Source organism: Synchiropus splendidus, chromosome 9 (assembly GCF_027744825.2).
Source record: "Synchiropus splendidus isolate RoL2022-P1 chromosome 9, RoL_Sspl_1.0, whole genome shotgun sequence".
Classification (NCBI taxonomy): Eukaryota; Metazoa; Chordata; class Actinopteri; order Syngnathiformes; family Callionymidae; genus Synchiropus; species Synchiropus splendidus.
Genome location: NC_071342.1, coordinates 13,176,428 through 13,197,717, shown reverse-complemented (window position 1 = coordinate 13,197,717; position 21,290 = coordinate 13,176,428). Strand labels below are relative to the sequence as shown.

At 37.3% G+C, this 21,290-nt stretch overlaps 1 protein-coding gene across 1 annotated transcript in view; it reads left to right on the top strand.

Annotated features, from left to right (window-relative positions):
* Positions 1–21,290, top strand: part of lmbrd1 (LMBR1 domain containing 1) — a 38,225-nt gene that overhangs the window by 4,614 nt on the left and 12,321 nt on the right. Inside the window, exons 3-11 of the mRNA XM_053875251.1 lie at positions 1,123–1,186; positions 8,304–8,401; positions 9,394–9,461; positions 10,663–10,751; positions 12,836–12,909; positions 16,770–16,895; positions 17,074–17,226; positions 19,623–19,687; positions 19,789–19,891. Coding sequence (XP_053731226.1) covers positions 1,123–1,186; positions 8,304–8,401; positions 9,394–9,461; positions 10,663–10,751; positions 12,836–12,909; positions 16,770–16,895; positions 17,074–17,226; positions 19,623–19,687; positions 19,789–19,891 — 840 coding nt within the window. The remainder of the gene's footprint in view (positions 1–1,122; positions 1,187–8,303; positions 8,402–9,393; positions 9,462–10,662; positions 10,752–12,835; positions 12,910–16,769; positions 16,896–17,073; positions 17,227–19,622; positions 19,688–19,788; positions 19,892–21,290) is intronic.

The following is a 21,290-nucleotide window of genomic DNA, read 5'->3' as shown; positions in this document are numbered from 1 at the left end:
AATTCGGCTCAGTACAGACAAATTTCATTATATTAATGTAGCAGCCTGTTTTCAAGAGTTGCATCAACATGTCACATGGCCATCTAATCTAATCTAATGAATAATGCAGCTTCAATAGAATTAATTGAATAATAAGGAAAAAAATATATATATATATATATATATGTTACAGTGTGCACTTGTTGTGCTGTTTTTTTTTTTTTTTTTTTTTTTAAGCCCCAAAAGACTGATACCAATTTTTGCTGTTTATTGTTTCTTTTTTTCACAAATAAATCAATGACAAATAAATCAAAAATGACAAAAAAACAATACAGATATATTTTACTAGCTATATAAAAGGACAAATTCTATGTTAATAGACGGATGTCTTTCAGCTTTTGTCTCCTATCTGGTGTTTCGCCAACATTTTCCTAAACTGCTGACAGATGCTTATTCTGCGATTTTAGGAATTAAAAACAAGATTACGATGATTTCTTAGTATTGAAGACAAACACCTGCTGACTATGAAGCACAATGGTGTTTGCATAGGTGTAGTCCTTGAACAGGTCAAAATCATGTACAAAAGAACATGGTTCAGCTGAAGATGAAAGTCTCTTTCATACATGCTCATTACGAGATGTCAGCGTGAGAAGGCAGCAGCAATGCGCAAAGGATGAAGACTGAATGAGTGAATTAAAAGCAATTATGCTACGTCAGCCGCAAAGACATTTCGTCTGGAGCCAGGTTGAATGGACCTGCTGGAGATGATGAAAGTGCTTGAGTGCATAATAGTTGTACTGAATTTGCAGGATCATTGCTTTGTATTCTGAGCTGTGGGAGCATCACCATTCAGTACATGTCAAGGCTCTATAGGCAGATGCACATGATTTATTCTCTTTAACTTTGTCTTCGTGCTCAGTGTATGAAGTGAAGTTTGAACTGTTAAATTGCGTTTGAACTGTTAACAGTGACCTGTCCATGCATTTGGACTCGAAACTAGACTGAAAATGTGCTTTGAGAAACATCTGTAATTTCATGGTGTTGGATTGTGTGGCTGCTTTTGCCTTTTTTATTGCAAGATGTGTCCTTTTGATACCCTTATGACTCTTGATGGAACTGTATTGTATCTTGTTTCCCCGTTAGGAATGGGCAGCAAGTAATGTGACACGGGGCCATATTGAAGACACAGTGCTGTATGGCTATTACAGTAAGTACTTAGTTTTTATTTCGAAGTGTGAACTGCTCTTTTTTTCTCTATAAAAACCAACATTGTCTGTGTCCGTTTGATGTTCATAAAATCCATATGTTGGCAAAATGACACAGCAGCACCATGCTATACATCTGTATGTACATTGCTTTGGTCATAATCCTGCATTTTTTTTTTTGCATTTTTATCCAATTCTACACATTAGTAAGACACTGAAGAGATAATGTGAGAATGAGTGCAAAGCAGCTTTAATTTTGTGTTGATGTTGGTTGCATCGTAGCATTTCTACATTTATTTAATGTAATTTTTGTGCATCCACGAAATGTGATTGTTGATGCCTCATTTTTATTGGATAAGAAGCATGACCAGGAGTATGGAGTGTGCTCCACAGTAGTGCAATTCAATGGAAACATTTTCAGACTACAAGGAAGAATACCGCTGTAGAAGTTGTTGTAGGCTTGGTCTGAGTTCTACTTGTGCTGTCTCTAAATTCGGTCGCAAAAATGCAATGATTTGGTTTGAAGCCTTGTGTGTCCATTCATTGCTGCAAACTTGATGAATTGCTGAGGTCCTACTCTTCATGCATTCCTTCTTCTTGATGGCATTGACTTTGAAACTGTACTTCGACTGTCCATCGGTGTTGCCTTTGTGTGGCTCCAGTATTTTGTACTGTCACTTTCTGACATCCCTGAAAGACAGCTGACTTTAGCATTTTTCTTTTATTTAGAGAAAACAAACGGAAGAAATCTTTAAAATACACAAATACTAACCTTGTTTCAAAACAGAATAGTTCAGACCAAGGTTGTCTGAACGTAAAAATTCAACCATTTAAAAAGGAAAAAATCAACGGTGGAGTGAATTCGGGAATTTTGGCAATGCCTTTATTTTATAATTCCATTACTGAAAGAAAACAATTTCATCCAATTTGTGTTGCTGGCTTCTAAGAAATCCACCTTGCAATGGTTTCTCACCCATCTGTGAAAATGAAATACAATAACAGTGACACAAATTACTATTGCAGATTCAGGACAGGTTGGAAAATCTCACTTATTTCTGTACTCTGAGCTAGACTGGTTTGTTATCCAATTCAAAAAGTTTGTGGTTGTCAAAAATGATCTTTTGTAATATTGCACGAGCGTGATATCACTCGTTGTCATAGTGCTTCACTCCAAATTCACTTTTATTATACCCTTAAAAAATACAATAACGATTGTTTTTGATGTGAAGACTTGACAAGATGGAGATTCATGGAAGCAAAAACAAAGACTTTTCTCCCTCAATATAAAAAGTATATTACATGACTGCATGTGACCGAGATGCTGCAGATGTGCCTCACAGTGGGGAACAGACTGCGTTGTTTCTCTTGGGAGCAGGGCAGCGGTCGTGCGCAGTTGTTTTCATTAGAGTACTGACCATTCGTTTCTTCACTCTTATACTTATCCATCAAGTTTCGGTTATCATTATGTACTCCTCATCCCATACAGTACTTCTTTGGGGACTCATCAGGGGAAATATTACAATTTCTAAAATGAAACAATTTGCTTGTTCAACATCTACCTAAGTTTGCTCAAGTAACAACGTCAGCTCAATCTGTAGCTCCATCTGCTTCACAGAGTGCCAAATCTGCAAATGATTCCTGGATCCAGATGGTGATTCGGGACTCCAAAATTTTATTGAAAACCATTATCAATTTTGTGTGAGGGACAAAAATAACATCACGCAACACAACATCCAATTTAAATGACTAACAAATATGTATCTTATCAGTATTTCTAAATGTATTTCTTCATATGTGCATGCATTTAGAAATCTATATATTCTCCATTTCCACATCCTCTTTCATTTATTTGTTTGTCCATTTGAATATTTCACATTTTCATTAATCTGAGGAATACTAAATACATAAATTAAGTGGGTGGCGCTTAGTTTTTGAGGTCATTTGCTAATCGGAAGATAGATAAACACAGATGATCATATAGCCTCCTCATGGCTTGCCTTTTCCTGAATGGTAGTTAGTTGCTGCAAATAGGGGCATTTTATATTTATTTATTTATGTATTTTTGTCAGTTCTTCAAGTCACACTGTTGCACATCAATAAACATGATTGTCATAAAAAATATTTGCGCCTTATTTTTAGTTTATCTATCCATGAGGCAACGTTCAGTCATTGCAGTGAAACTCTGTTGCGCAATTTCGAACAGATGCTAGTTTAAAAACGCTTGTCAGCACACTGTTAAAGCGTCTGTTCAAAAAATGTCATTTTCTAAAAACGCAAGCTGTCACATGGCTCTTATAGTCTAATCACAGAAAACAGTTTTGTTTGTGTAATGACATAAACATATTGCCACTGACATACTGTGAACAGTACATGAGAAATCAACTAGTACAATGAAAAGGCAGTTTGTCTTCTAGAAGTTAATGGTGTTGAAGAAATTTAAATATGCTTGTGCTTGATGTTGTGTTATGCAGAGCAGAGGTTGGCAAAGTGTGGTCTGGGGGCCACATGATGTCCTTTTTTCAGCTCTTGTCAGATCAAATTGTATCTGTAAAAGAAACTTTGTTTATCATCAGTTATAACTGAATCTGAATTTGAAGACCAACCTATTCAAAAATATCTTCAAATTAAAATTTCACTGTTTTGTTTTTCTTCCCGCAGAGCTGTTAATAGTTCATTTTGGGTTCTTAAAATGCAATAGTATCATTGCAATTTGTACGTTATTTCTTGTCCTCAAATAAATTAATAAATAAACAAAAAAAATGTCCACACAACTCATTACCACTCCTCTCATAATATCCATAATATCCCAGCACTTCACTGTAATTACTAAATACGCCTTTGTAGTGGCATTAATTTGGTTAACCATACACCAATTATTTATCAATTATGATGTTACTAGATGCAGAGCAGCTAATTTAGTCTTAATTTATTCAAGAAACAAATTTACAGCCCTGATCATGTTGCCTGTCAGCAGTGGTTTGCATATTTTCAGGTAACTTGAAACCCCTCATCCATGTGCTGCTGTCATGTCTCACCACACCATTTACGCATTAATATTCATATCATCATGGAATTCTTCACTCCTATTGCGTTGTGTTCTATTAGGTTAGTGTTATTACTTTTTTTTTCTCCCTTCATTCTTGCTTCAAGAGACATGACTTTTCTATTTACCAGTAGGTGGAGACCAAGCTCCATCATATATACACTGATTCCTCACCAATTTAACCTTTTCAATTTAAATGTTGCATGACATCTTTGTGGTGGTTCATGTGTCGCATGATGATTAGATTGACTGGCAGTCTAGCGGCATGCTGATCTGAGTCTCTATGTATTTGATTGCTGTACAGAAAATATAGTCAAGGTCCAACCAACAATATTACACAATTAGGAGTGATTCTTTTGTATGTGATTTCAAGATGAATGTGGGTTTTTCCGTTTGTCTTGAGATTCATTGCCCAGCTACATTATTGGCCGATGAAAATACATATTCTTCAATGACATCATCTTACACTGAACATGTTTAGTTGGGATTTTGCATGTCTGGCAATATGCATGCCAATCTGTATATGTGAGGTTTTACTGACCAGGTGGATAAGTGTCATCGAACACATCCTTGAGAGTCATAGTAGCTTTTGTCATGGTCTTTGATAGAGCCCAAACTTGAAAAACCTCCTTGTTCAATCTCCAGCTTCTATCCATTTATATATTTTCTTGGACTGGTACTTCAAAGCAGTGGTGCATAAGACCCTAAAGCAACAGGGCAAAACACCCCCGGGACGTTTGAATAAATCATTGGATTTCTCTCTGCCATTTCAATGCCATTTTGTGGAAGAGGAGCAAGAGAGGATGCCAGCCTCTTGTAAATACAATCTCTACTTTGGTTCTTCAACTGCGATGCACAAAAAAACCCTACATTTTCGCTGAAAGGCTCTGTAGACCCCACTTTCTTTTAAGAGCTTCTTGAAAAACCTGGACAAATTCCAATTATATTTTGAGGGTTTGCTTTATGTAATGTGTATGTATCCCAGATGATGTCATTTAGTGAAGAAGGAGCTGAATGTTTTCACCAATGAACGTGCAGCATTTTCTTTTCACCACCTCTCCTTTGAAATTGTCTGATTCTATTTTGGTATGATTATTTTGGCCATCAACATCTCTTCAATATTGTCGTTCATGGTGCTGAAATGTAGTGCAGTGTTTCTCAGTACACATTGACTCAGATCACTTTGCTTAGCCGAGATATTTGGAAAGGTTCTTGCCCAAACAGTGACAACAAAGGAGACCATGTAGAGCATCAGAGTGAGTGTGATGTGGAAATAAAATTACTATTGATCACCAAATTCACAAACAGCAACACTTGATTTATAAAAAGATGTTCATAGCAGCAGGACAGTCCTATTTTCCCTGACTGGTCAATATGCCCTGGAGAGTGTTTTTAACCATTACTAGTTCAAATAACCTTGCTTTTAAATCCAGTGCTAAATGGAGAAGCTTTCAGATCTATAGAGCGTATTAAAATCAATGAAAACTTGCACAAACAGAAGCATTTAGTAGTGTGTAAACCATATCGTCTAAATGAATCTAACGTCCATTTGCAAGTTATTCCCTGCAGTTCTTGTAAACTTGTTATTGTTGTCCGGCTCTTTCACTTGCACATAAACAGGAAATAAATGACATTTGGTAGGTTCTTCTGCAACATTCATTCTGAACAACTAAATAAACTATTATTTAGAAGGTGGTCCTGCAAATACTTAAAAAAATAAAAATAAGTAAATAAAAATATCTTGTCATCAGGATTCAGTGTAAAAAAAAACAATAATTGAAAACAACAAGGTCATGATTCATTTCTTGTAGTTCACCGTTAATTGAGCTGTGAAAGCAAAACCGGTACATTTTCAACCTTCTATCTTGGCTCAAACAGGAGTATTATCCCTGGTGTGGCCCTTCCAAAAAATGGTTTCTCCCTTGATGTTCACAGGAAATGAGAGTTCAAGCTTATCTGGCCCTGCCTTTCAGCATGTGTCTACACAGACAGATATTTTCATCTGTCTCTGGAGTCCTTTGTCTGAGACACTATTTTGGTGAAAAATCACCTATGACAATAAACCAATTCATTTCACTCGTCTAGGTTAAAGTCGACCATCAATGACAGCAGTGAAGAATTCACAACGGATGTTGCAGTGTTTTGGTGTTATAGTGGCAACATTTCCGAGTCACAGTTATTTTTATGCCGTGTATGACTCAATATACAGAAATGAGTTTGTAGGGTTTTTTTGTCCTCTCTCCTGTATGACACAACTCTTGATGCTACCACTTCTCATGCGTGTGGCTATTAGTGGGAGCATTGCTTCATGAATAAATGAATGGATAAAACTATAAAATACGAGGCTAAATTAACCTTAAAACATCAGCAACATCAAGTGTAATATTGTGTCAAATACATTGTGCCAGAACCAATTTAATTCCAATGTGTCTGTGGAGCTACCTGTCTGAACTGTGCTGTTAATTTTAAAAAGCCTATGACTATATAAATGTAAATATTTACATGAAGCACATTTGCAGTATTTACATTCTCATTTGTATTGTGTTGAACTTGGGCACTTTTTTTGCCCCCATAAATGCATTTGCTAATGCTTTATTGAAGGTATAGTTTTACTGGAGCACAGCCGGGTTTTTCTTTTTGCCAACTGGTCCGGAAAGCTACTGCTTTGATGCCTCACAATACGATGATAAGTCGCGCACATCACTTCACATTCAGAATTACGTTGAGTGGAGAGTTATTAAAGACCTTTGATATCAGGCGCACCTCAAATCCATCACAGCCAGTCATAATTGACTATGAGAATGACTTTCTCCGCGCTCTATTATAAGCATTTTTTGTCTGTGTTTTATTGTCAGAAATTTTCTATTACCAATTTATAGATAAGATAGGCTCATGAAAATGTGATGGCTTTTTATGGTATTGGACAATAAGCAGAGGAGGGCTCCATCGGTTCTAATCTCATCGCATTATTGAATTCCCAGCCCTATTTAAATGAAAGCTGGGTGAATTCCATTAGTCCAATGTTATGATTGAACAATTGGCCACAGTTATTTATATAAAAAATAAGTTTCTCACTCTTTCATCCATGCAAGAAGTCATAATTAGCCACAACTCAGTCACCCTTTTTCAGTTGGTGCACTGTATAGTCTAGTGACTTATTTGTTTTCGACATTTTGTAGTTTTCTAACCACAGCGGAAATGGTTTTGTTCAATTCATTTTTTTCATGTTTTTACCTTCTCAAACACAGAAATGTGTACATAAATTGAAAATGTATTTGGAGGGTATTCATATTTTGTCATTCAAATGTTTTTAGCGTTGATTATTGCTTATCTATTCAGATTATTGTTATGCTGCAGATGAAATTCGACTCAACCAAGAAAAGAGCCAACATTCTAGGAGCAGGAAAATCAAAACGGAACATGCTTCTATGCTTTGCCTTTTAGTGATTGGACACTCAATTGAGCGTGACGCAACTCTGAACCAACACCGCTTCAAAACAACACGCTGGTCTTTCTTCATCAAGCTCAGATGAATTAATGAATTCCTTTTAGTTGTATATTCGTTTCTTCTCCGTCATCATCACCACCAACACCACCACCACCACCATTTGTCCATCAATTTCCCCATCTCTGATCTTTAGCCATGCTTAGAACAAACAATTAAAACTGTTGAATGTTGGGTCTTTACTGATTTTAAAATATGAAGTTAATTTAGCGTATTCCACCGGCACACATTTGAGCCCAGTCTATTGATGTATTTAGCATTCCTTATCTGGTTGTATCTTGTTGTTTTTGCCAGGTTATCTCGTAGAATACATTGAAAAAAAGGATGAAAGAAAGTCTTTTTAAATCATGAGCTTGAGCCAAGTGATAATTTTTAGGCACACAGAGTGAATTTACTAAAGTATTTCTAAAAAGTATGTCATTGACTGAGCCCATAAAACATCTCTGAGCTGTCTACATTTAGCCATAACAGTCAAAACTAAATGGTGATGAACTGTTTATATCTAAAAGGTGTAAAATATGCTGATAGAAAAAGATTTGTTTTTCATTTGTCTCCCTTTTCCTCCCCACAGCGCTCTACTCTATCATCCTCTTCTGCGTTTTTCTGTGGATCCCCTTTGTTTATTTTTTCTATGAAGAAAGGGACGACGACAATGTCAACACATGTTCGGTAAGTATACATTATCTCCTTCACTCATTCCGGTTGTAAATAGCAGACAAAAGACTATGTTGAAAAACTGAACAATAAGGATTATGACATGTTAATTGACTGAGTGAATTACAATTCTGCCCGCTAATTTCTCAGCTCAGATTTCTAAGCTGTTAATATTGCTCAAATCCTCTTAAAGCTCACTTTGAACTTAGTTTTCATTAATAACAATGCCTGGGGTGTTCATATCCAGGCTGCTAATGTCAAAAGGCTTCATTGTAACAAACCTACATGGCCCCATTTCGTCCTTGCCATTCGCAGAGGCGCACAGAGGAATCCAGAAAGATCCTGAATGGGTTTCTGCCAGCTGCCATCATGAACTCAACCAATGTTATTGGCAGTTTCCTACGTAATAATGTTGAGCAAGTTCATCCTCCTCTCACAGCCGTCTGCATCCATATTTAGAGTGTATCGGATGCTCCCTCAACAAAATCGTTTAACAATGATTATGCTTCAATACATGATATTTTTAATGTATTCTTGATGGGTTGTGGAACACCGTTAATAAATGCTTTGTCCTATGATGGTGAATGCAATAAATCAATGAATAAGGTGACATACTTTTCATGACATTAAATCACTTCTCACCCCCAGAAAGTATTCTTTTCTCAGCCATTACAATCAAGTTGTGTAGTTATTGTTGCAGAAATGGCTCGGAAGTTTCACTTCCAAGGGAGTTTTAATAAAGATGGATGTGACAGTGCGACCTCCAATATGACATTTTTAGCTGATAGTGGCAGTTTTCTTGCCGCTTATTTTTTTTCCATTGTTTCTTAAACGGTGTGGAGAGCGGCATGTCATTGCCATTGGGTTTTTTTAATAACTATATGGATCTCGATTATAATATCACACACTAAATAGGGTAAGACCCCGCCATTTCTTTAATTTTACCCCCCAATAATGTCCCAATTTATAAGGGATGATTGACCGTTTCTTTTTTTCTTTCATTGCAGCAAGTGAAAAACGCTCTGAAGTACACAATTGGATTCGCTGTTGTCTGCGTCATGCTCCTCGTAATTGGGTGAGTATTGAGTATGGGACGCTGGTGGACTCCACAATGCCATTTGTCCTACAATGATAAGCTATTCAAATTTAAAAAAAAACGGTGTGCTACAGTTTATGGGTATTCAACCTGCAGATTGAGTCTTTTTTTCTTCATGGGACACTACTGTGTATTGACGTTTTTTTTTAGTCATCCTTCGTTCTCATCACCTTCTGGGGCATATTCCTAATGAGTAATTTGTACTTGCTGTATCTCTGATTAGAACTTGATGTTGCATGTAATTGACTACCGTGAGTTGTTTTCCATGTATGGATGAGTAATAACAAGATATTAAACGTTAAAGTATATAGTTTTAATTGACTGTCTCAGCTTAATTGCTGCTTTTCCAACTGCCAATTGTTGTGGCACTGTCCTGGTAATTGGAATTTATCCTTGACTGCTTTCTATATGCGGCATATATTAGGGCCAGTTTTGTCTTCAATGGAAGACCATACAAAATAAAACAAGTCATGAAGCACAGCAGTTGTGTATGAGCGCGGCCACAACCAGAGAATGCAATTTCTTGAGACACATGACACATGAGGAGAAAGATGAGCTTTTTTTTTTTTTGCTTTTCTGCATGGACAGACTTCTTTGGATGGTTTTCTAGTCACATGAAATGAGTGGAGAAAGCATTACATTACATGAATGAAATATGAAATTATGCACTGTTTAGGCAGATGAAACGTCTCGATCAAAAGAATGTTTTGTTGGACTGCCTTTGGCTTTGATTGTGGCACATTTGCTTATGATCGTGCAATATATACCTGTGCCGTCAGGGGAGGAAGCGAGCCACAGGTGGTGCCTCTTTGTCAGCAAACTTTGTTTTTGATTGCCGGCACTTAATATGTGATCAAATGTGCTGACTTTTGGAATAGGAGTTAAGTCGGTTTCGCATGTCCCGTGTGACTTGGCTCGTCCCAACAAGGTCTGGAGAAGGAAATCGATTTGGTTTTGGCTGCCGTACCCTTTAAGTATCTTGGTCAAAGACCATAACTTGAATGTCATTAAATATAACATAACATTTGTCCATGCTTATTTTCTATATTGAGTGGCAGCACAGCATTTTCTTTAACATATTTGTTTCAAACCATGCCACTTTCACAGTTTTTTTTTTGTATTTTTGAATATTGCAACAGTCGTACATGGCCTCGACCTTAAACTGAATTACTTCTTTCAGGGCATTTGTTCCACTTCAACCCCCTCCTGGACAGAATGCTACACAATGGGAAAAAGTTCAGGAGATCTTTGAAGAGCTTGGAAGTAGCCGTAAGTAATCAGCCAAGTCTAATAGACTTTTGCTGGCGACAATGTTTTTCATTGTTGTTTTCTTTATATATATATATATATATATATATATATATATATATATATATATAATGAGTATATTTTGTTTAGTTTTTCCAGATTTCTTCTTCAAAATGAAAGTTACATTTGCCATATATGCTGTCATTGGGTGTGTACATACTACTGACAGAATACACATTGTGGTTCCTTTTACCATAATTGATTGTAATTTCAAAACGGTTGAAGCCCTTTCAAAGACTAAAACATGCTTTGACAGGCAGATTTGTTCAGATCAGTTCAATGAATTTGTTTTTATTTCTATTTTGAAAAGCCACTAATTAGATAGATATTGTTAAACTCGCCCACCATCATAAAGAGAATCACAGCTGTGTATATTTTTGATATATACAATAGTAATTGTATCAAATTGCTTTTCTATGTGTGCATACTGAAGGTTTATATCTTCATTTTATTAAATTGATTCAGGAACAATGCTGCTAAAGCCATTCCCCTTCATCCTCACTTGTTGAGTGGAGTGTTAACCTGTATGCACACATGCTAATGAGGGAACATTTTCTGCGCAAAGCTTCAAGCAGTCCTCTGGCCCTTTTCCATATGAATAGGAAGGAAGTCGAACCATCTGCCCTGGACCCATAACCCCCCTCCCTCCCTCCCTCTCTAACCTTTGCTTTCTTGGCACAGAAGCCAATAATCATGCTGCTCAGTAGAAAATACAACCATTCTGGCTCTTAATCTCTGCAATTTTTGAGGTACCGATGTGCATTTACAGAAAAAAAGATGGTAATTTGCTCCATGCTGTAATCCCACTGTCTACTGTGCATGGTGCCCACACTCCCTGTGAAGCCACCAGGTTTATTTACTTGGTCTGTGAAAGGAAAATTCTGATGAACTAAGTTGCTTTCTGGCTTACTTTGGAGGGCATTTGCTTCATTTATTTTTAAAAATAAAAGTCACACGTTTTTTCCATCACACTCATCAGGGTGTTGAATATCAATCGGCAATCCCACAGTTCCGTATGTTGCATGTGGGAAACCTATGTTGAAGACAACGGTGTGTCTCTCTCTCATATCTATCGCTCAGTGATTTTTTTGGGGATTATCTCAGGCATAAGAAGGGGCTCATCAAGCCCCTTCAAGCTTTGACAGCTGGTGTGACACCCACTAGTGCCCTCGCCTGATGGGTGGTCTTCTAGCCGCCTCAATCAAAGGTGACACCGTCCTCACATGCTGTTCAAATTCTGATCTGATCGATGTATGAAATCATGATGACAGCATAAAATGATGACCAGATGCCTCTCCAGGGGAAGAATTTCTTACATTTGAATTGGTGCCTGTAAAAAAAGCCTTGAATTGAATTCACAAGCAGGTGGACAATAGTTATTTGGCACATGCTTTGCAATACATCCTGATAATAACAATATAATAATAATCTTGTGAGTATATAATTTTTTATATAGGTAATAATGTGTAATAATATTAATTTTGATACTTGGTGATGGGATTATGAGGGTTCATGAAACTGAAACCTCACATAATTTTTACCAGTAGCAGCAATTTAGGTGGGATCTCAAATTTAATTCCGATTATATTCGACCTGCTCATTTAGATTCAGAATTAAATCTGCAGGTTGCCATGAGCAAGCAGTGTTTAAAAGTCAGCCAGTTGTGTCATGTGTTATTCAGCAAAAGACAAATGTGGCTGGGAGTTTTTATTGTCTAAACTAGGGAATGCAGTATGTCTCAAGTGTGTAGCTAATGTCTTGAAAATACTCTGATGCCGATCAAGGATTGCGTGATTTTCTCCCCTTTAATCGGTGGTAGAGTGAAGCGAGTTTCTCCCTCTTCGACTGCTTTTAAATAAAACAAGAGCAGCGCGATTACGAGTAATCTAGATAAGACAGATTGTCCTGTCTGAAAACGTGCACCATCTGCAGGAGTGAACGCCAAGAAGCCTTTTGATAATGTGCACGTGGCAAATAATCCATTGATGTATCTTTGGGAGGTCAAAGTGAATTCTCTAATGGCCCGCTTGTCTTTCTACCTGCAGATGGTCTACCTGCACTGTCTTTCTCCATCAGCTCCTTGACCTTGATTGGCATGCTGGCAGTGATCACATACACGGTGAGTGAAGTCTCAAATCACCAGACAGTTGCTGTTTTCATGTGTTAAGTGGAGGTTCGTCGGCACAACAGCTTAATTTAGCCGATCTTCCAACAGGACCTTTTCAGGATCTATGTTGTCCAGTTCTGGATACATTCTCTCTTACTTGTTGACTTTGATACCGCCAATGCTTAGAGCCGACATATTGAAGCTGTGAAGAATGTAGTTTTTTTAAATAAATTTTTAAACAAAATAAATGACAAAATTTTCTAACGAATGTTTATGCTTTAGAAAAGTGTGACTCATGGACAAATACATAAAACATGAAGTGTTTTTTTTCCGACAATTTCTCTGATGATTCTGTGGGTTTTGTGATAAAGCACCGTTTCAGAGTTGGTAATGCCTTCTAGATTCCAGATACAGGCAGCTGTCTTTCACTTGATCAACCTGACTTTTTCGTGATATATTTGCCCACTGAAATGACTTATGAAATCCTTATTTGTTGTCTATTTATATACATAAATCCAGCCATGTGTCCTTTCATGTTTTGAACCTGTCACTGTTTCATTCCCCCCATAGTTGTTGCTGTAACACTTGTTGAAGCTGCCTGTTTTTCATTGCTGTTTTCTTCATTACTAGACTGTGAATATTTCCCTGTTCTGCTGTATGAGTGGAAGAATCATTGGACAGAGCTTCAATTTCAACAACACAGACATACTAACACTATTTAATTTGGATTGCGTCCAAGAGAGCGAAAGGAGGACAGCCAATTACAGCAGTTGAAGTAAATGGAGGAATTCTAAAATACATTTTGATCTGCGTGTTTGGCTTATTGTCTGTTTGTCTGAAGTGGATGGACTATTTGGAACATGTATAATAAGAGAAGTTTTGTAAGGTTAAATGGCAGTAGACAGAGAAAATTAAACTTATTGGTTTAGATGTGTCATCTTAACGTGAAATCGGCCAATGTATACGCGCAATTTTACTGGCACTCACAAGTTTCTTCTTCCCACAGTACTTAACTTGACGGTTTACAGGGCTGAACTATGCGGACAAAATCAAATTGAAAAAAACAAAAAAAAAATTATGGAGGTTATTGTGATATTGTGGTCTACCCTCACGTATAAAGTAGTCACAAGCATTGGGTGATGACCAAAAGGACAAGATCAGCTTTAGGGATTATGGTCAAGGGCACAGGCATTCGGTATGGGTCAAAGTAGAACCATGGAGAAGAGCAGGAGGAGGCCACAGGGCAGGCTGAGCTGGCCTCAGAACGTCACAGAATCCTACATGAGGAGCTGGTTGAAGTTGCTGGCAAGAGGAGACTCTGGGCTTCTCTACTGAGTCTTTTGCTCCCACTTACCGGATAATAATCAAAAACTGTACTGATGGATGGTGCGACTTTTATTAGATTCACAATTCTCTTTCAATGAAGCATCACTGTAACATTTACAAAAATGACCATGTTGCATCATACATTGAAATAGGGCTGCAACTAATAATACATATGGTTGTCGACCAGTCACAGAGTACCGTAAAGATTAGTAGACTAGTTGTCATACGACGAGTACTGGTCGACAAACAAGGCAACATTTCAAGTTGTGGTGTTGTAAACTAGAGAAAATAAAACAAACAAAAAAACGACCACCACGTGAATACTTTATTTAAATGATTCTGGAATGTCAATTTTCACTATCTTTGTCGACTGACGGTCCATACAACAAACAACATCAGCTGTCATTAGCATCATGGCCTGTTATTCTAGCAGTAGGCAGACAATATAGGCATGAGTGTTCGTGTTAGCCATTACTACCATCGCAATGTGGTTGTTTACTTGGTTCTCGACCAAGGAGTTTTTAATACTTGTGGAATAAATAGACAGCACAGTACGAGCAAGTGAAACCCGCTTTACTGAGGTGAGGGGGATTTTATGTCTCTTGGCAAACATCCCAGGTGCATTACTATCATCTTCTATATCTCCTGGAGCTTCTCTCCTTCCTGCTGAGACTTTCAGTCCAAGCTTTTTGTTTGTCACGCATGAACAGCATGTCCCCGAAAAAAAAAAAAAAAAAAAGCTACCAGATTGTTGCATTTCTTCTCGAATTGGTGTCTGATGAAAATGTGAAAAATAATATTCCAAAACAGAATAAATTGAATAAAGAGTAGCTCCATTTGACGACCAGAACACACTTGCACATTAGGAAGACAGGAATTTACGCCTCAAGTCATTGCAAAATGCCCTTCTGTTGGAAACTGGTGAAAGCCTTATCAATATTTATGCCAAATGATTGCTTTTAGGAAAAAAAAAAAAAAAAAAAAAAAAAATATATATATATATATATATATATATGTATATATATATATATATATATATATATATATATATATATATATATATATATATATATATATATATATATATTTTTTTTTTTTTTGTCTTTTGCCAAAGGAGCGGTTTTCTGGAGAAGATTTTGGCAGTGCACTTTTCCTTTATCACTCAGGTGGAAATGCCTCGAAAAGCACTGCAGAAAGGCCACTAAATGACATTCAATAATGCCCAAACGTCTGCATGTGGCCTCTTTCGCTGAGTGTCCCTGCAGTGGCACACCTTTTTGTCAAAGATTGAAATGTTTTTATTGTAAACATTGCTTTTAACTGAACATTTTAGGGTTTGTTGCGATGACAGGATGTATGTCCTATACATTGAGCCCACCGAGAACTACTTAAAAAGCAGAGCCATACATTTTGATTAGTTTTGCAGTGTGTCCTGTGGTTCAAATTAAATATGGAATTCAAATGCTAGTTGGATCTGTAGCAGAAGCCTTGATAAATCAGTAAAAATGACTTTTTCGTCCTTTCATTTTCCCTCAAAAAAGAGGCAATTGACCTGTATCTCTCTTTTTACACTCTGCAATCTCACTAGTCAGTTCAAATGATTTCAGCCAGTGTCTCCTCGCTCGGCCAGTCGCACGCTGCAGGAAGCCTGCTCTGAAGCTTCTGCTGGTTAATATTAAACAACATCAAGTTCAAAATAAGTAGGACACTCTGTCTTAATCATCTGCTTCCTTTTGGGGAACACCTGCATTTTTACCTTTACATGTATCTTACATGCAGAGTTGCAAGGCAGTGTGATGGCAAAACGTTTCTCAGGGGATCTGGAGCAGGTTTTCCTTTTATGAGTGTGTTTGATATTCGGGACATGCTCCGGCCTTAAGAGCTCCATGATTCATTGTAGGAGGCGACATTTGCCGGTAGCAGAGATCCACAGCTGAGACTAATAATAGTCAAACCTGACTTAGTCTCCCATGTGACTCCCTTAGTATTTCCTTGCGCTTGGAAGATAGTTTTTCAAGAAATGGGTTTTGACATTTTATGCTCTTAACAAGGCAAAAAGCGGACTCTTAAAACAAGGCCTCGGGTGGTCTGGGTTTTTCAGTTTAATTGTTGATCTTTTCTGTGTTTTTTTTTTTATCACTAAACCGAAAGAGTGAGAGTAAAGCAACAGATAAAAGCAAACTCATGAGTCAGTGTTGTTTTGCCTTTTAAGTCATTCCTAAGTAAATGACCTAAATACAAGTCAATATCATGTGTGTGTATTGAATGCAGGTTTAATATTCACTTCCTCTCTGAAAGGATCGACGATAATAAATATTATGTTCTGCATTAATGGGCCTTGCTGTCACATGGGGGCACTGTTAAGCTGTAAATTGCAGCAGGGTGATACTAGCCAGTGATATCAACACAAAATGGTAGCAGCCGTTTCACCAATAATGACCAGCAGAATGACTAAATCCTCCATTTTAATGCCATTTGTCTCCCCCAAAATGTGATTGTGTAAGTGCTCCCCATGTGATTGTAACGCTGGGATTTCTTCCCTTCAGGCGTATGGGATGTCTGTGCTTCCTTTGAATCTGATAAAAGGCACACGGAGTGTTGCCTATGAACGACTGGAGAACACTGAGGACATTGATGAGGTTGAGCATCAGATAGAGGAGCTCAAATTCAAGGTCAGTCACCTCACAAACATCCACTACACTGATGTGTTTAAGCAAACTTTTGGCATCCTTCCTTTTAAGCAAACTCTCAAGTGGTGCTCATCAGTTTGATAAAATAACAAGAAGCTTCCACACGTCTTTTTTTCACAAGTTTTACATTTCTCTCTGAAATTATTTGTTGTCATGTTAGTGCAAAGACGGACGTCCACTCTCCTCAAGGGACAGAAACAACCTGCAGGAGCTTGAAGGGAAACTGCAGGTCCTCAAGCGCAGAGGGAGACACCTGGAAATTGCAGAGAGGAACTGCTGCTCAAAATTTGGCAGAGCTCTTAGACCTTTCAAGGTGAGTTCTCATCATGACCTAATCTCTAAAAAGAAAAATGTCATTTCCATCTGAAGGCAAAATCTAATATATGTGTTCTAGTTGAAGCAACGCTCGAGCTATTGATGCACGGTAGTTTTGGTTTGCAGTGCTGTGGCTCTCCTCTTGAATCAAGGGGAGGAGTCAAAGTTGTTCCGCTGCTCCTCCACATCAAGCAAAGGCAGTTGAAGTACTGGGGAAGGCATATCCAAGGCACTATATCTCTATGTAGGCCTTGTCTGTTCCCTGAAGAGTGGTAGGAGTTTTCTGGGAAGAGGCAAGTCTGGGCCTCTTTGCTCTGGCTATGGCCCCTGTGACTCGACCTTGGATAAGCTAGAGAAGATGGATACATTTAATGACAATGTCAATACACTGAAGCACTTGTGAAATATTTTGAGAAGAAAAAGAAAACACTGATTTTTGACACCCCTTTTTCTTTGACTAGAACTGCAGTTTACATTTGAATTAAGTCCATTAACGAAAGTAAATGTAATGTAAAGTGACATGATTTTCATTTGGACATAATTTTTAATTTCACGCTTGCATCGTTTGATTAAAAAAATACATATTCATTTTGACAAATTGTGGTTTCTGACTTAATTGCAGACCAGAAATGGGATATTAAATAGTTTGATATTTTGAGCCCGTAATGAACAATTTACAGATGTTAGCGTTCGGGTAATGTTGAAGCTCTAGTGGCTGGTAGCCAATATGTATGTCTTTATTTTGGAAGGTAGACTTGTGATTTGAGCAACTTTTACATCTGTGAAATGGAACAGAAATGATGTCAGTTTATATTGTAAAAGATGTATGGACTGACTGGAGCTGTGTGATAATAACTGGTTGAGAGTAGTTGATTCACTTTTGGTCATTTTAGAATAAACAATTTCATTGGTATTTTTTTTCCAAGAAAAGCCTCAATATCTTATTAATAATGATGAAATTCCTCTCATCTACGGCACTTGAATCGCCAGTACAAGAACAAAGTCTTGCAAATGTAAAAATTTAATTACATGCTGCAAACTTTCTGAAAGAAACACTTTGTCTTAAACTGCATATCTCACTAGACACCACTGTGGGTGTTTCAAGATTGAACTGAAATCTTTATTGCGAGGCTTTTCTCAACACACTTGATCACGAGTTTCTGACTTTATTTAGTCTTTTGAAAGCATCGATTATTTCCCCTCCCTTTGCGTCTCTTTATTTCTTCTTCTGCATTTTAACTCGAGCATATACAGACTTCTGTTGATCTCAAATAGAAATTCTGCTTGCTTTACTTAGATTGAGCAGTAATTTAAGTTCTGCTGTGTGTGGTTTGGGACTGCAGTGTTATGGACTTCTCTCTCTCCGGTGCCAAATGAAATTTTATTGAAAAAAAAAAAACACCTTTTATAGGGATTCAGTCAAGTCATTTTCTCAATCTTCCTCGTGGCGTTTTCATCCCTTAATAATTCATATGTGACCACACTGAGTTCTTTTCTTGGATGTTACAAATGAGCTCAAGTGTTGGCTAACTTTTGATTGACAGCTCTTAAATCTCCATGAAGTATGGTGAAATGCTCTCCGATGACCTGAAGAAAAGTGCAAAATAAAGAAAAAAGAAATAGACTTTTACCCACGTCAAGGTGATTTTTGTTTTGATGTGCCTGATTAGTCCTCAGGCGTGCCTTTTTTTTAAAGCTCAGGACGTGAGATTGACAGTTTGATTTAGAGATCCTGATCCTCTGGTGAGGCTGGATCCTGTTTTGTAGGTCACCTTGTTCATTTTATCTTAACTTTGCAATTAATCACTTTTGCAGCAGAGATGATAATCTTCCCTTTACTTCTGATGATTGAGTAGTACACTTAGTACACGGAACAAACCTTCTCTCTTTACAAGTGCCCAACTTCAACTGCCTGCTTCAAGTGTTCGGAATGGGTCCAGACAGAATCATTATTTTATATTATGTTATTTTATATTGTATTGTATTGTGTTGTGTTGTGTTGTGTTGTGTTGTGTTGTGTTGTGTTGTGTTGTGTTGTGTTGTGTTGTGTTGTGTTGTGTTGTGTTGTGTTGTGTTGTGTTGCGTTGTTTTGCATTGTATTTCACGTGTAGTCTCCTTAAACCTGCAATTACCCATATAGTGTGTCATATTTTAAGGTTATTCAAGAGGTAAAGAAAGAGGTCAGGAGTAGCCCCCTCCTGACCTCCACAACTCTCCATCCGTCTGGATCATGAGTTGCCTCCTCCCAACCTTGGGTAAAGGTGGCAGGCGGTGTTTGACCAGGCCATCTGGCCACTTCTGATAAAAGATGTGACAGAATTAATTAGCAAGGCAGAAGGCCTTTAATTTGAATAGAACATGTTTTCCAATGTTTGCTTTGTCTCTCTGCTGCAGATTGTCTTGGGTGTTTTCTTCATCCTGGTGGCTCTGCTCCTCACAGTGGCACTGTTCATTTCTAAGTAAGTTTTCATGCATCCCCCCTGAAAACTGGGTCAGTTTAAACAAATCTCTAATATTTTTTTATGCTTGTTTTGATGCCTTTCTCTGTTGTTTGTCTCAGTTTGGATAAAGCCCTCCATTCTGCTGGAATCAGCACTGGTTTCATAGTATTTGGCACAAATCTGACCAATCCTTTGAATGAGCTCCTTCTAGTCTTGCAGCCTGTGAGTACCAGTCTTGAGTTCTCCTTCATGTTGTTTTTGGGGATCTCTTTGTGCTGAAAAGCTCTTGAAAGTTATTTTTTTTTTTTTTTTCAAAGAATTTCTCAAACATGATTATTTCACAGTTACAGATCAGATTAACTGCAATTTATTAATCGGGATGACTCAATACTTTGATATGATATCCAATGCTGCGGTCCTCATCCAATACCTTCTATTTGTCACTCAAAAAGTTGTAATCTCAATATCTAAAAACCCCACACCTCCGACGTTGTGCACAATTGCTTTGGCTTCATGAAGAAATGAAGCTTTTGACAGCATAACTCAAAGTGCAACAAGTTTCTGAAAAAAAAATCATAGCACACGTACATATTAACAGTATAATTATATATATATATATATATATATATATATATATATATATATATATATATATATATATATATATATATATATATATATAAAATATGTGGTGACCGATGAACCCATTTGCCAGTACATTGGCGGCGATGTGACCATTGTCCTGACCACATCCTCATAGCTGACCGATCAAAATTACCAAACTATACAGATTAGAAAAGCTAAAATTTATATTTACAAAATCTATATTTTTTTTCTCACCTACACTTTGCAAAATGAAAAGCACTCCTCACGGGGCACAATCACAATCACCTTGACTTTACTGGGGTGATTTTCAGGGTCACTCCTGCCTGGTTCTACCATGCTTTTCTGGGGACAATCATGAAGAATTGCACAAGGAGCTTAGGGGTATTCAGACAAAAACTGATGCATCTCTATTGCTGCATCAAGGACTGCAACAGCTGGATTGTTGTCCAGTGAAACGTCCGCGCCGTCATCCGGCCCATTTTGAGGCTGCACCTCAAGGAGACAAAAAACATTCCATTCCATTGTGTTCCGCTTTCATTTTGTGATTACTTTTCTGTAATGTTACTGGACCGAAGAAATACAATTTACAAAACTTTCCACACATTTAACCATTTGAAAAGAAAAGCCTGCTTGTATTCATCAAGCAACACAGACAAAAAAAATTGTTTTAATATAATTTTTTTATCCAGTTTTTCTGTTAACTTGGATTCGATTATTTGTCCTTGGCATGTTTGAAATATTGAGTGAATGTTTATCTCACATCAAACATACATCCAACTTGATCTGAGGGATCGAAAAAGAGCAGAGAGAAGAACAGTTCACATAATTTCTGTGCGTGAAGCGTGAAAGCAAACTTAGATGTAGGATGTTGGATACAGTAATAGCACTATAAGAACTATATTAAAAAAAACACTATACTTAAAGTTTAAACATGAAGTGTTAATTTTAAGTTATTTTAAGTTATTTGACATTTTGTTCTAAGCAACAACAATACAGTATATTGATGTGGTGTGTA